The sequence below is a fragment of the Suricata suricatta genome, chromosome 17 (genome assembly GCF_006229205.1).
Source record: "Suricata suricatta isolate VVHF042 chromosome 17, meerkat_22Aug2017_6uvM2_HiC, whole genome shotgun sequence".
NCBI lineage: Eukaryota > Metazoa > Chordata > Mammalia > Carnivora > Herpestidae > Suricata > Suricata suricatta.
In genome coordinates this window covers 41,685,298-41,701,828 of record NC_043716.1, presented here as the reverse complement: position 1 = coordinate 41,701,828, position 16,531 = coordinate 41,685,298, and the positions used below count along the sequence as shown (strand labels likewise).

The 16,531-nt window shown below is 37.4% G+C and overlaps 1 protein-coding gene across 2 annotated transcripts in view; it reads left to right on the top strand.

The window, feature by feature from the left end:
- Window positions 1-16,531, top strand: part of NSF (N-ethylmaleimide sensitive factor, vesicle fusing ATPase) — a 142,359-nt gene that overhangs the window by 27,681 nt on the left and 98,147 nt on the right. For both annotated transcript variants that reach the window (XM_029927201.1, XM_029927200.1), the window contains exons 4-7: window positions 1,506-1,545; window positions 10,480-10,646; window positions 13,360-13,467; window positions 13,948-14,023. In XM_029927201.1, the coding sequence (XP_029783061.1) occupies window positions 1,506-1,545; window positions 10,480-10,646; window positions 13,360-13,467; window positions 13,948-14,023 (391 nt within the window). The remainder of the gene's footprint in view (window positions 1-1,505; window positions 1,546-10,479; window positions 10,647-13,359; window positions 13,468-13,947; window positions 14,024-16,531) is intronic.

The following is a 16,531-nucleotide window of genomic DNA, read 5'->3' as shown; positions in this document are numbered from 1 at the left end:
CCTTTGAGTCTGTATTTGGGATTGAAGTACAGATCCTAATTGCGGCTGCTTTGTGGTCAACAGTCTGAACTTAGTATCCTGCTAAATTCCTCACTGGCCGAAAGTGAGCTGGGATCTGAGAGAAGAGGGCATGAAGGGCCAAGGAGGGAGAAGTAACTGCGGTGAGGGAGCCGGAGGGGAAGGCAGGTGTTGCACATAGTCACAGTGCAGCCTCCTCTTCACAACCCACCTCCAAATCCATGCTGTTTGATGAGTTGACAAAATGTGGATTTTCAGCCAAAAATTATTTTTCTCACTGTTCTTTGAAATGTTATCAGTAGTGACTAATTTTGAATCCATACCAAGCCAGTCCTAAATTCCTGCCTAAATGCAGTCTGGTCTGTTTTCTGGGAGAGACTAAAGTCTACTTGCAAATGCCTGAAAGTCCTTTGGCTAGTCCAAAGAGTTGTCAGGACCGTCTAATGATTGGAATCCTTGCTTGGGTGTCAGGAGAGATTAACTGACCAGTTTTAATTTAGTTTTCATGAATTGAATGTCTGTGTTTTTGAGATATCAGAACAAACAGTATAAGGAACCATAGTACCTTTAGAACACTGAAATATTACTGATACTAGGAAGGCCTCAGGAGCAGTATAGTGTGCAAAGGAGCATCCTACTCAATGAGGCCAGTTTTATTGTACAAAGGCAAGCTTTGTATGTTTTTGAGTAGATGTTCAAATATAAAGTATAACATATAAGTATATTTCCTGGGACTGCTGTAACAAAGTACCACCAAGTGGGCAGCTTAAATTTATTCTCTTGCAGTTTGGGAATCTAGAAGAATGAGATCAAGGTGTCAACAGGGCTGTGCTCTGTCCAAAGGCATTAGAGCAAAATCTGTTCCATGCTTAGCCTGTGGTGTTGCCAAAAATCCTGGATGTTCCTTAACTGGCAGATGGATCACTTCAGTCTCTGCCTCCATCATCACATGACTTTCTCCCCATGTATCTGTCTGTCTTTTCTTTCTTATAAGGACACCAGGTAATACTGGCTTATGGCCTACCCTAATTTTATATGACCTCATCTTTGTTTTTAAGTTTATTTATTTATTTTTAGAGAGAGACGGGGCAGTGGGGAAGAAGGGTAGAGAGGGAGGAAAAGCAAGAATCCCAACAAGGTTCTGCACTATGTGGGGTTCTAACTCACAAACCATGAGACCTGGACCTAAACCAAAATCAAGAGTCGATTGCTTAACTGATGGAGCCACCCAGGTGCCCCTGACCTCATCTCAGCTTGACTACATTGCTACAAAGACACTATTTCCAAATATGGTTGTGATCTCATGTGCCCGAGGCTAAGTCTCCAGCATATCTTTTTGTGGATCACAGTTCAACACACAACACGAAACCATGTTTTTATCTTTGAATGTGTTCCTATTACTGAAATTCATAAACATTTCTTTTTCTCATATCTATACTTTAGATTGATTTGGTTTTAAGTGTGTTTATTTTTCTTTTATTTTATAGCGAAAATGGGCTGGACTTTCTATTGGGCAAGAAATAGAAGGTAGGTATGTTGTTTTAGCTACCTGATGTGGATTTTCTTTATGACTTTCTCATAGGTGTGGAAATCTGTAAAATTTTTATTGCTGGTTGTCAGGCTATTAAACATTCATCCTACTTATATTACTGGTTAGATGTATGAGAATGGAAAATAAATGGTTATGGTACTTACCTCTGCCTGAAAATTACAATTTAATGGGGCAAAGAATATCCACTTATTCATAGCTTCACAGAATGTGTGCAGAGTAAATAAGAGCCCAAGTATTACCATTGGGAGCTCTGTGTGAACGTGCTAAGATAGAATAGCAGTGGGTGAATTGACTGGAGACTGGAAAATCAGCCAGAGAAATTGTTTTAGGCACTGGAGTTTTGAGCATGTTTGTGAGTAGAGGAAAAGCATTACATGGTAGAGATAAGGAAGAAAGGCTCTTAAGATGAGAAATAATATCAATAAAAGACAATGAGATGGGAGCAAGCAAATCATAGGCAGACTCAGGAAGTATGTATGCCTGATTGAAAGGATTTACCTGATGAGTTCTGTTAAGTGATGAAAATATGCAGTTAGTGGACGACCTAAAAGTACATACTAAAAGTTTTGGATTTTATTCAAAGACAATAGAGAGTTCCTGAAGATTTCTGAATGAGTCCATCAAAATCCTAACTTTAGAGAAGATTATGATGTCAGTGTGGAGTATAGAAAGGAATGGGGAGTATTCAGGAATCAAGGGAAATAGCATGGAGATTATTTGACTTGCCTAGAATTAAGTTGAATGGGCCTTTGTGAAATTATGGCTGTGGAAAAAAATTTTTTTTAAACCTAAGTTATGTTGAAGAGGAATAATTGGTATTATTTGATGATTCCATTTTACTGTACTGAGATATGTTTTCTTCTGTCTTTGGGAAGATAAATCAGATTTAAGTTAAGGAGAAGAAAGTGGCGGTATTTAAGCAAATGGTGTACTTACTGGGGAGGAGCATGGAAGGCAGGTTATGACTTCAGGAGCAAAAAAAGACTAAGCAATTTGTGGATCATAAGCCAAGGGACAAATAAACAAAAATTGGCATCATCTTCTAAGCACTGTGGCCAAATTGGGAAGATGGACTTTGAATTTTCTTGTCAGGTAGTTTCATGTTCACTTCATGGGTACAGCAGAAGGAAAGAAGAAGCCAAGGATACTTAAGTCAGCTTTTTTTTCTGCTTGCTTTTAAAACCTAAAAAATTTCATATTTACAAAAAACTTGCAAAAATAAGAGAATTCCTATATAGTATTTTTACCAGATTCACCAGTTACCATATTTTTAAAATTCATTTCCTCTCTCTCCCTACACACATGTGCGCACGCACATTTCTTTTCTGAACCATTTGAGATTAAATTGCAGAAATCATTCATCTTTACATCTAATACTTGAGTGTGTATTTCCTGAGGACAAAGATATGCTCTTATAATAATCAAATTCAGGAAATTAAATGTTAATGTAATTAAATGTTGAAACTTTAATCTCTAGTTCATATTTTTGTTAATTGTCCCAGTGAGTTCCTTTACGGCACGTTTTCCCTTCTCAGTGGAGGATCCAATTCGGGATCATGTATTGGACTTAGCTGTCATTTCTCTAATCTTTGGCTTTTATTTTTTTTCCTTTCACAATGGTGATATTTTTGAAGGATACATTTATAGGACGGTTGTTGAAATTTCAGTTCTGTAAGATGAAGAAGTTCTGAAGATCTAATGTACAGCAGGGTGACTGTAGTTAACAGTGCTTCATACATACTTGCTAAGAGAGTAGGTCTTAAGCATGCTCCTCACACGTGCATGTGCACACATGCAGAGAAAGAAAATGGTTCCTGTGCCCCAAGTAGGAGGTATATTCTGTTTTCAGGGTTTCGTGTCTGCTATGTATCTGTAAGCTCTACTTTACTAATTATGCTGTTTAGATCTTCTGTATTCTTACATACTGGTGATTACTGGCCCTGTCTGGCCCTGAGACTGGTGTGTTAAAATCTTAGTGTTTTTCTCTTCTATTTTCCCTTGCATCTCCTGTAGTTTATACTTTACATAGTAGTTTCTAGGTTATTTGGTATGTAGATATTCATAACATATTTTTAATGTGAATTATGGCTATTAACATATAAAGCATCCTTCTTCATCTTGTTTAATGTGTTGTAAATTATACTTTGATGTCAGGATCATAAACCCTGCTTTCTTTTTTCTAATTTAATTAATTAATTTATTTAGTGTTTATTTTTGGGAGAGACAGAGTGTGAGCAGGGAAGAGGCAGAGAGACAGACACAGACACATACACAGATACACACACACACACACACACACACACACACACACACACAGAATCCAAAGAAGGCACCAGGCTCTGAGCTGTCAGCAAGGAGCCTGACATGGGACTCGAACCCACGAACAGTGAGATCATGACCTGAGCTGAAGTCAGATGCTCAACCTACTGCGTGACCCAGGCACCCCCACAAACCCTGCTTTCTTATTGTTTTTCATTTGCTCAGCGTATCTGTGCCTATCTCTTTACTTTTAGCTTTTCTGAATCCGTGTGTTTTAGGTGTGTCTGTGGTATTACAGTACAGAGTTGGGCTTTGGTTTATGAGCTAATTTGAAAATCTTCTGACAGGTTTATTAAGCCCCTTCACAGTTATTGACATGACTGATATATTCAATCTCAGTTCTCTTATCTTCCATTTAGTTATATTTCTCTATTTGGTATGTCGTCTTTGCTATTTTTAAAATCTTATTTTGGGACTTAGGAATATATATATTTTTGTTTTAGTGACTACTTTTGCATTTACACCTCTCATAGTACCCTTAGTCCCCATTCTTTTTTTTTTTTCCTTACTTGACCTCAAAACCTCTGTTCTATCAGTTCTAAGTGATATCCTTTGACTCTCTTCTGTTGCCTATATAGCAGTTAATGGTCATTTTCTGCCTCCCCCTTTCTCCTCCCATTGTATTTCTTCTTTTTTTTAAATTTTAAATATTTTTTTAAGTAGAAGAAGGAAATTTTTTTAAATTGAGCTATAACTGACATAAAAACATTGTATTCGTCTCAGGTATATAACAGTGATTCAATAGCTGTATACATTGCTAATGATCACTACAATAAGTCTAGTTAACATCCATCATTTTATATAGTTAATAGATTTTTTTTGTGATGGGACTTTTAAGATATACTCTTAGCAACATTCAAATATGCAGTTTAGTATTATGAACTATAGGCACCACGCTCTACATATTAGTTGCTTCCTTTCTACTTTGTCAGATCATGATATTTACATGCTCTTCTTCCATACATGACTCCATACTTGTTTTAGTCTTAACTCTACAGTTAAGTCTCTTAAATGATTATGATAGTCCTTTTGCCAGTTTCTATTTGGTTGGATAAAGCCTATGATCTAGTACATGCCCCTGGGAAGTATATACGTGTGTAGGTGTTCATTAAGTTCTTGCATATTCAGACTGGTTTTCTATGTCTTTGTTCTTTCAAATGCAGCTTGCCTAGACATAGAATTCTTGGCTTGTTTTCTTGAATTTCTTGAAAATGCTGCATCACAATTGCCTTGCCTTGTATGATGCCCTTAAGAGGTCTGATGCCAGTTGAATTTTCTTACCTTTATGACTAATTCAATTTTTCTGCGTGGGAGCCCTGAGGACTTTTCTATATTTAAAATATAATAGTCTTTATTAGGATATTTCTTGGAATTGGTCATTCTAGGTCACTGACCAGTGGATATAATGGGTCATTTCAATATGCAGATTTACGTTTTCTTTTGGTTTGAAAATTTTTCTTAGATTAGGGTTTGAACATTAGTTCTGGTCCAATTGTTTTGATTTTCTTCCCAGTGGCTCTAATTATATGTATGTTAGTCCTTGTCTGCCTATCTTCTATTTCAACTACTTTCTCTTTATTCTTTTAATATTCTTTCTTTCTTTAATTTTTATTTTCTTGGTTGTTTTCCTCTTCTTTTACTGCCTCTTACTAAATATTAATTTGAATCTGCTCGTCTCTGGGTACTTCGTAATTTATTATTCCCTCTGAAGTAGTTTTAATTCTTCAGTTTCTTTCCTGACTTCCAAAAACTCTCATTGCATTTCTTATGTTTATTTGTGTTCTTACTTTTTAATCTTTGGATTTTAGATGTTTTGTTATTTTTCTAAGTGCTTGTTTGAGGATATTTAATTCCACTTAAAGTGTTACATATACTTTTTTCTAGTTTGTGGTTGATTTTTTGGGGGGAGGACATTGCATCAGCTGAAATGCTGCAGTATTTTGTTACATGTTATGTTTTCTTTTTATAGTAAACTTGTGGAGTCATTTTGTTTTATTTTTCATGGGAACTTTATTTTCCTTAGAGGGAACTGAAATATTGGGGTTATCTCTCTTTTTTAGATTTTATTTTATTTTTAAAGTATTTATTTATTTTGGGAGAAAGAGAGTGGGAGAGGGACAGAAAGAGAGGGAGAGAGATAATTCCAAGCAGGCTCCACACTCAGCACAGAGCCTGATGTAGGGCTCAATCTCATGACAATGAGACCATTACCTGAGCTGAAATCAGGAGTCAGACACTTAACCAACTGAGCCACCCAGGCGTCCCTAAGATTTTATTTTTTAAAGTAATCTTTACACCCAACGCAGGGGTTAAACTCACAACCCTGAGATCAGGAGTTGCATGCTCCACTGACTGAGCCAGCCAGGTGCCTCAATATTGAGGTTATCTTTAGGTGATTTTTTTTTCCCTTTTGTGGAAATAGGATGAAGGATAAACATTTTTGATTGGGGTAAAAAATAAAGGAAATTACTTTAGATATGGGTAGCTGGTGGAGAGAGTTGCATAATTAGTGCTTTCCAAACTTGCCTGAGAGAAACACCTGGAGAGTTTGTTTAAAAAAAAAAAACAAAGCAGATTCTCAGGCCCTTTCCTTGAGAAGTCTGATTCATGAATCTGTGATTTTAACACTCACTGTTAGGTGGTTCCTCAGCCACGATTTGGGAAACACTGATGTAAGTGATTCCCTTAATTATAACCCCTCACTTGAAGCATGGTGAGAAGCTGAAACAGTGAGGGAGTTCAGCACCAAAGTGAAGTAGGTGAGTGCTTGAAACCAGGGTTACTTATTTATAGACATTGGGAGAAGTAAAAATGTATTAGTGAGAAAATGAGTGTGTATGTAGTTTAGGTTTCTTATTTCTGCAAACATATTTTTCTAAATATAGTTAAGAGAGTGCTTAAGTTTAACCTTTAATATAGATAAATTCTGTTGTGAAAAGGTATAGAAATTCAAGGTTATAAATCTTGATTGAGAAATGTGTTTTGTGACTTAAATTATATTGAAAGCATTCTTCAGCTACCAGAAATGGTTGTCTTGATTGTAAAGTTGTTTTTTTTTAAGTTTATTTTTTTATTTTGAGAAAGAGTGTGTGCATGTGTGTACAAGAGGAGCAGATAGAAAGGGATAGAGAGAGTCCTAAGCAGGGTCTGCACTAGCAGTGTACAATCCATTCTTTAAAAGGGGATCCAAACAGGGGCACCTGGGTGGCTCAGTCTGTTGGGCATCTGACTCTTGATTTCGGTTCAGGTCATGGTCTCACAGTGTGTGGGGTCAAGCCCTGCGTCAGGCACTGTGCTGACAGTATGGAGCCTGCTGGAGACTCTCTTTCTCTCCTCTCTCTCTTTTAATAAATAAACATTTTTGGAAAAGTGAATCAAACAGATTTAATGGTCAAAATTATAAATCTAAATGATCAAGTGGGACTAAGGTGGATTAAGCTTGGTGCAAGGAAGGGGTGGAGGCTTGAGTGGCGTGGATGTTGTAGCCATAAAGGTAGAAAGCTGATTCACTATAGTAGCAATGTGGGCACAGATAGGGTAGGTTGTGTGGTATGAAGGGGAGTGCTAATTCAAAGATTCTGGAACAGGAGTTTCTGTCTGTAGGGTGAGAATTTTTGTAGTCAGGTCAGTGATTTTAGTGTGAAGGAATGTTCTAGAAAAATCATTTAAGTCTTCTCTCCATGTGGAAATGCCATATTTTAAGTATTACAGCCTAATGTTTAACACGACCGTCATAGTATACCTTTCATTGTAACGTCAGTTTATTCAAACACTGCCTATACATTCTTTGCTTATAAATATAATTTTTATTAGTCTTTGACATTAAATTGCCATAAATCATAAAATAAGAAAACATTCTTAATCTTCTAGCCCTTCTTTGCTTGTGGGTGCTTCAGGGGACCTGTCCCTTTGAGGCGGACGAGTGGTGCTGACCATGGTGCTGCCCAGTAGTGTCCATGGTACTGTCCATGGTGCTGCCCACAGCATTTGAAATTCTAACAGCTTGGTCTTTTCTATTTAGGAAACTTTAAAGCACATTTGAAAAACTAGAGTCAGTAGTAATGATATTTTAATACACTTATTTAAGTTTCTTGATATATAGATGATACACACTCATCTATAAACACATATTTGTGTATATGTATGTACACACATATATATCATAACAGAATTGTTTTTGAGTCTTCATTTTTACTTACTTTTAATTAAAAATTTTTTAATGTTTATTTATTTTGAGAGAGAAAAAGAGACAGAGACAAGCAAGGGAGGGGAAAAGAGAGAGGGAGACACAGAATCTGAAGCAGGCTCCAGGCTCTGGGCTGTCAGCACAGAGCCTGATGTAGGGCTTGAACCCACGAACCGTGAGAAAATGACCTGAGCCGAAGTTGAATGCTTAACCAACTGAGCCACCCAGGCACCCCTATTTATTTATTTTTGAGCGAGAGAGAGAGAGTGTGTACTAGAGAGAGTGAGAAAGTGTACAGTTGAAATAGCAGTAGAGAGAAAAGGAGAGAGAGTCCCAAGCAGGCTCCATGCTGTCAGCACAGAGCCTGGTGCAGGGCTCAAACTTATGAACCATGAGATCATGACCTGAACTGAAACCAAAAGTCGGATGCTTAACTGACTGAGCCACCCAGGTGCCCTTCAATATTATGTGGGGTTTTTTTTGTTTTTTTAATTTTTATTTGTTTTTGAGAGAGAGAGACAGAGTGCGAGCAGGGGAGGGGCAGAGAAAGATGGAGACACAGAATCCAAAGCAGGCTTCAGGCTCTGAGCTGTGAGAACAGAGCCTGATGCGGGGCTTGAACTCAGAAGTCTTGAGATCATGACCTGAGCTGAAGTCGGATGCTTAACCAACTGAGCCACACAGGCACCCTCAATATTATGTTTTAATAGCCCATCCATCTTTATTAAATACACATCAAGTTTTTATTTTGATTGCTGTCTGGTATTCCACATTATGAATATGCCACATTTTATTCATCATTCCCCTACTGATCACTGTTTTTCAATGTCGACTATTACAAATAATGCTGCAAGGAACCTCTCCATAGATCCCTTTGTAGGCAAATATTCAGGAGTCTTTAGGACAGATACCTGGAAATGGAATCGCAGGATCAACTGATTCAGTTTTACATTAATATTTCTTTCTACACTTATCTTCACTATGTGAGGAAATAGTTAGGCTGTCTTGCTTATGAAAATTACTTAACTTGTAGCCTGTACCTTCTAGGAAATGTTAAGAAAGAACAAAGCACCGAGAAATGGAGGCAGGAAAGTATTCTAAAACTTTCAGCTGAGATTTGGACTTACTCTTTGACCTTCAGTGAATTTTCTATTCCTTACTCTGGCTTTCTTAGTTATTTTGCTTTTGAAAATGTTTATCTTTAAAATATGTGTGGCCCCCTTTACAACAGCAAACCAGAATATAAAAATATGATTTACAAGCAATATCATTCAGAGAATATACAGAAAATCTTTAAATATAATTCAACTGGCTAGACTATAAGAAATAACTTTAGAAGAATATAGGAGATGAAAGAATCATAGGGTTTATGTGGTCCTGTCTTGTTTTACAAATGTGACAAATCAAGGCAAAGAGAGCTAGATGATTTACTTTGATTCCTCTAGTTACTAACAGAATCTATTGGAACACAGACTTAAAGTCCCTTTGTCTTGCCTTCTTTCTTACTTGCATGGAAATTAGGTTTTTTTCTGTCAGATGCTGTTCATACAAAGATGAGTTAAAAACATGGTCCTTGGTTTCTTTTCCATGTTATACACGTAGTACTTACTGTCATTCCCTGGCTATAGCAGGTCTTCACTAAATATATATTTTTCTAAAGTTTTATTTATTTATTTTAAGAGCAGAGACAGCACGAATTGGGGAGGGGCAGAGAGAGAGGGAGAGAGAATCCCAAGCAGGCTCTAAGCTGCCAGTGCAGAGCCTGATGTGGGGCTCAAACCCATGAAACTGTGAGATCATGACCAGAGCCAAAAACCAAGAGCGGGACGCTTAGCCATCTGAGCCACCTGCGTGCCCCAGGAAATATGTTTGTAGTATTAAAAAAATAAATGTCAAAATTCAAACTACTCTGGAGTAATTTATTATTTCTCAAGTTTTGTTTTGTTTTGTTTGTCCTGTATGGTAACTTGCTAGGGCAAAAGAGTCCACACACTTCTCACTATAGCTCTTGCTTGTGTCAAACAAAAATCTTGTTTGAAAGCAGTATGCTATGCCAACTCCACTGGGACTTCCCATCCTATCATTTGTTTTCTGTTAAACGTGAAGGAGGAAGATGTATAGATTGTGTGGGGAGGGCTGTGATTTCCCATAAGAGTTGGGTGAGGGGTAAAGGGAGAGGGAGAGTGCTGTTCACATGACCTAATTAATTCAGAGGGGAACAGAATCTTTAGTGGTTATTACCGTTTTCTTTAATCTGTGGTATGTGTCCCACCAGTGAAGGCCATGGAAAGCCCCTTTCAGTCAAGTTCTGTTAGCATTCATTTATGTGAAACTTTTAGTTACTCGAAACATGGCAAGTATTTGATGTCCCTGTGTTTTAAAAATTGCTTCTTTTCCCCCCTAGTATCCTTATATACATTTGACAAGGCCAAGCAATGTATTGGCACAATGACCATCGAGATTGATTTCCTGCAGAAGAAAAGCATCGACTCCAACCCTTACGACACTGACAAGATGGCAGCAGAATTCATCCAGCAGTTCAACAACCAGGCGTTCTCCGTGGGGCAGCAGGTAGTGCTGACTTTTCTTCCCTTCCTTCCACTTGCCAGGCCTCCAGTCACTGCAGTTGTCCAAATTCTGCTTTTTAAAAACTGAGAGGAGCTTTGCATATGGACAGATGTATCCAATTGAATGATAAAAATGAGGGAGATACATTTGCCAAACATCTTGAGTCCATTCAAAAAAATTCTCTAGTAGCTTTTAAGTTACAATGTATTTAATCACAGCAGCTTTCCCCCTCTGTAAACTTGAGAATGCCGCAGACTTAAATGTCTCAGACGTCTTACTTTGCTTTTTGTGAGACACTTGTTTTGTCTCTGGACGGCTTTCTCTTTCACTGATAATATTTCTGTAGAAAAGTAATTCTTAACCTTTTTTGGTTATGAACTAATTTGAGAATCTTAAGAAAATTATATGTATATATTTTCAGGTTTTTCATGGAACATTTGAAGCCCAGATTTTTCTGTCCTTAAAAATGATATTGCTGATCTTACCTTCTTCCAAAAGGAGTTCAGTTAGTATTTTGTTAATCTCCTAGGAAGAAATTCTGTTCTTTTGCAGTTTTACTTAAAAAGCTGTGTGAGTTCATACATTGCTGCTTGTTTATACACATAAATAATCATTGCTCTTTCGACCTTACCATTGCATTTGTCTCCTTCTTTGTGACTTTTCTTAATTATTCCTGACTCCTTCCTCCTATCATAACTCCATAGCGGTGGTTCTCAAAGTGTGGTCCAGAGACCTCTGGGGGTCCCTGAGGCTCTTTCTGGGGGTTTGTGAAGTCGGAATTATTTTCACAATAATACCAAAAATATGTCTCTTTTTCTTATTCTCTCACAAATGTACGGTGGAGTTCTGCAAACTATGTGATGTGTGCTAGGTCAGCACTCGGCTGTTAAAGCAGATGTGAGGGCCCAGCTGTCTTCCATTAAGCAAGACACTAAAGAGATTTACAAAAATGTGACAGTGCCATGGTTTCCACTTAACGTTTTATATTTCAGAAATTGGCGGGGGTTTTTATAAGTTAAAAATATGTCATTTATGTTCACATATAATAAATTTATTGTTACTCTTAAATTAATAAATACATTTTAAGTTTCTTGTTCTAATTCTATAGTGAATACCAGTGGATATAATCCATTTAAACAAAGGCTCTTTGAGAGTTCTCAAATATTTTTAGGCATATAAAGAGGTCCTGAGACCAGAAGTTTGCGAATCGCTGCTTATATCATTCTGATCTCTGGCGACTCACCTACACTGTCTGTCCTTGGAGGCTCTCACCTGGGGAAGTATGTGGAATGGGCAGGGAGAGAAGTGGTGGAAAGAAACAGCTGTTGGATGAAAGGAGTGTCCTTTCTTTTGATTCTCTCACCTAAGTGAAATGGTATAAATCTGGAAGCACAAGACTAGGGATCTGGATAACCCATGCATTATAATATCAAACTTTCACAAGTAGAAACTGAATCACTGCTAGACAGGAAGAGGTTATAGTGCACTTGTTATTATTGTTAAGAGTACTAGAATTGGAATGAGTGATTTTTACATTCAGAGAAGGTAAGCGATGTGCCTGTGGCTACACAGCCAGGGCTGTAGCTGTGACAAGAACCCATCAGTTAACTGAGCTGTTAATGAATTCAGCAAATATTTAATGGATAACCTAGTATGTTTCAGCTACTATTTTTGGTCCTGCAGATCAGCAGTGAACAAATTATACAACACAATTGCTATTCTTACAGAGCTTATTTTCTGGTTGGGGAAGACAGAAAATAAGAAATGCCATGTGCTGTTAAGTACTTTGATGTGAGTAAAATGAGATGATGCACTGGAGGACCAGGATGGTGCTACTTGAGATTAGACGGTCTGGGAAGACTCCCCAAGATGACAGTCAGCTGATTATTTGGTGACCACATGTCCATTGCTTTTTGAGCTGTGCTGTATTTCTTCTGGAAGTGTATTCCCTACACTTTTTTGATGAATAATTGTGCTCTAATTGCCTACCTAAATGTCATTGTTTTTATCTTTTCCTTTAGTGTTACTACTTTAATACTAAATGCTTTGGTATCTGTAATTATGTAAAACCTGGTATCATGCAGATATATGATTATGCAGAGAAGAAATAATATGGAGAAGAAGTAAATATCTTACCCCAAATCACTGCTCTTACTTTCCTTTCTCATTTGTAGTAGTCACTAATGGCAGGATTGGCAGGATTGGCAGTCAGCTTGGCCTGCTATACTTAACTGTTCCACCTCAACACATAGAAGATGGAAGGTGCTCAATAAACACTTGGTGAATGAATGAGCATTCACAGTCTGTGAATGTGTGTGGCAGGAATTTTGCATTGGTGGTGGAAAGGCATGAATTTTAGAGTCATGGACCCAGGCTTGAATCCTGGCACTGTTGTTCACTATGACTCCGGCTTCCATTGCTTAGGCCCTCTCTGGATCTCAGCTCCCTTACTAGTGAAACTGGGGAAGACTATCTGTTTCTAAGACATTTTGTGAGTCTTAAGTATAGGAGCTCCTATAGTGCTTGGCACATGAAGATACTCAGCAAATGTTACTTCCCTTTTACTCTCATTGCTTGTGTGAGCAGTTTGCCTGTGGAACGGATTTGAGAGGGATGTACGAGAGAAAGCTTCATTAGGACACCACCGGTGATGATGTGAGAATCAAGCCATTATATCATGAAGTGGTTTTTCTTCCCTTATCTCTTTTCTACATAGCTCGTGTTTAGCTTCAATGAAAAGCTTTTTGGTTTGCTGGTGAAGGATATCGAAGCCATGGATCCTAGCATCTTGAAGGGAGAACCCGCGACAGGTAAAAGACAGAAGGTATGTCTTATTTCTGATAATCATTGCGGTATGAATTGTGCAGATTAATGTAACACTCCTAGCCATTCTCTTGCTCAGTGATTTCTTTTATATTATATACTCTTTCTTTTAAGGTAGTAGGGAGAAAACATTGCTTTTATAAGCTAGCACTGTTATTAAAATATAGCAGAAAACACACTTATTTACAAACTTAATAGTAATTTGAAATTTATAGTGTACTTGTAATCCTGGTTGAATGCAGATGATAATTACTGTACATAAATAATAACAAAAAGACAGGTGTTATCAAAAGACAAATGCATTGAAATTAAATAGAAATAGTAGAAGGTAGTTAGGAGAAAAATTAATTTAACTTAGATGATAGTTTGGAAGATTTGCTTTGTTCAGAGAGACCTTATTTCCCCTTCCATTTTGGTCTTGTGTTGAGAAGTCCATAAGTACACTATTAGACTAAGTACTGATTATTGTCTTTCTGTACAGATTGAAGTAGGACTGGTTGTTGGAAATAGTCAAGTTGCATTTGAAAAAGCAGAAAATTCATCCCTCAATCTTATTGGTAAGATTTATAATTTTAGAAAACTCTGAATGAAATGAGACTATCTTTGTTATTATATGTGACCCCACTACCGTGATTTTTCACGTCTGGGAGAAGAATAAGGGCAGTTCCATTGAGAAGGTTTATCACAAAATCATGGAGTATTTCACCACTGTCAGATGTGCTGATACAGGAAAAAAAAAGAAATTTAAAACCTTCACTAGATCATCGTTGTCCAAAGAAATATAATGTGAGCCATATGTGTAGTTTTTAATTTCCTAGTAACCATTCTAAAAATCAGGGTAAAAATACAGATAAAATTGATTTTTAAACTTTTAATATTGAGGTTAAGTTCAGGCTTACAGAAGATTTGCAAGAATAGTGCAGAGAGGTCCGATATGCCCTTCGCCAGCTTCCTTGATGTTGCGTTTCAAATAAGCAGAGTGTTACCCAAACTGTTAGCATGGTTGCATGGCTGCTAACTAAAATATAGACTTTAGGGGCATCTGGGTGTCTCAGTCAGTTGAGTGTCTAACTTCGGCTCAGGTCACGATCTCACGGTTTGTGGGTTCAAGCTGACGGCTCAGAGCCTGGAGCCTGCTTCTGGTTCTGTGTGTCTCTCTCTGTCTCTCTCTGCTCCTGCCCTGCTTACATTCTCTCTCTTTCAAACAATAAACATTAAAAAAATAAAAAAATAATATACAGACTTTATTTGGATTTCCCTAGTTTTTTCATTATGTCCTATCTTTTCTAGGATCTGATTGAGGATCTCACGTTGCATTTAGTCATTTGGTTTCTGTAGTCGTCCTGACAGTTCCTCAGACGTCCACCGTCTTTCATAACCTTGGGAATTGGTCAGTTATTTGTAGATTGCCTCTCGCATAATGGTGTGTTAAATGTGATCCTAGCATCACTTCTGTTAGTGATTGAGTTAGATGGTGAATGTGCAGGTAACAGAAGTCTTTCCAATAGACTCATAGCTCAGTCCTGCTCTTATTATATTAAAATAATGCAGATTGGTCTCTAAGAAAAGTAACTCACCAGAATAATGATGCCATTAACTGACTTGGGGTTGATTTTCACTATGCCGATGTCCACCCCAGTATAAAGTAGAGAATTTTCATTGGCTGCACACCATGATTTCCAACGTTATTTAGCTGCAAATGTGTGACCTTATTTCTTAATCCTTAGTTACTCCCTCCTTACTGTTTTTTCTGAATTTTAAAATAAAATAAATGTTTCATAAACTATGGATAGACATTCACTCAAAAATAGCTCACACACTCTAAAATTTTATAATTTGATTCTGTTTTCATAATGTTTTATAATTTGTTCTTTTGCTTGACATACTTTAAGCCTCTTAATAAATGTGCCTCAACCACATAATTTTTAATAACTGTATGTTGTTTTATGGATGTAGGACTTATTAGAATCTCGTTACTGATCCAATACATTTCTGAAGTGATTTCTTTGTCTTTTGTACACGTTTCATATACCTTTTGTTAAAATGTCTTACTTTTTTTTTTAATGATTATTTGAGAGAGAGAGAGAGAGAGAGAGAGAAAGAGAGAGTGTGTGTGTGCGCGCGCGCGCGCGCGCGCGCGCGCGCATGCGCAAGCAGGGGAAGGGAAGAGAGAGAGGGAGAGAGAGAATCCCAAGTAGGCTGCATGCTGTCAGTACAGAGCCTGACGAGGGGCTCAGTCTCAGGAACCGTGCAGTCCTGTCCTGAGTGGAGATCGAGAGTTGGATGCTTAACCGACTGAGCCACCCAGGCGCTACAAGGTGTCTTATTTTATGGGCGTTGCATGAGTTTCCTACAATGTGGGTATTTCTAAGTAATGCATGCAAAAGTGTGATTGATAGGTTTTTTTTTCCATTAATAAATAGAATTGTGGACTGATTTAGCATGCAGTAAATTTGGCCGCAAGAGGGCAGTAGAGTATAAGAAATATATTTTCTGATCACTTCATGAAGTGTTGAGTGCACAAAACTCTAACCATAAAATCACCATCTAGGATGAACTTTTCCTAATGTGACCTTTTGTTTTCTAATTTAAAAAACCTATATCACTTTCTTTTTGTTAGTAGAGTGCACTAAGTTACTTTTATTGTTTTGAGATAATGTGTTTCTCTTGAGTTACTTTAGGTGGCACTGTGACCTTTAAGTTAGGTAATTTTTATCTTTGTGAAAGAATTTGAAAACATGAATTTTGAAATCATGAAGACTTTAGGATGATCTTAGACTTTTGTGTGCAAATGGGGAGAAGAGAAAAATAAGACATCAGACATACTCAGTGCATCTTTTCAAGCTGAGGGGGGTTACATACACAGTTTATAAACTTCATCTAGATAAATATATGTATTTTTAAACACACTTACTTCAGGAGTCTGCATCTCTAGCAATTAGTATTGTGTTCACCAGGTATACACATGGTGTTTCTTCTAATCATCCAAGTTAGTTAACTTGATTAGGACTAGAGGTTAATAAGACCAGGCTCAATGGATCGATCACAAATGGACTACTTCGTGA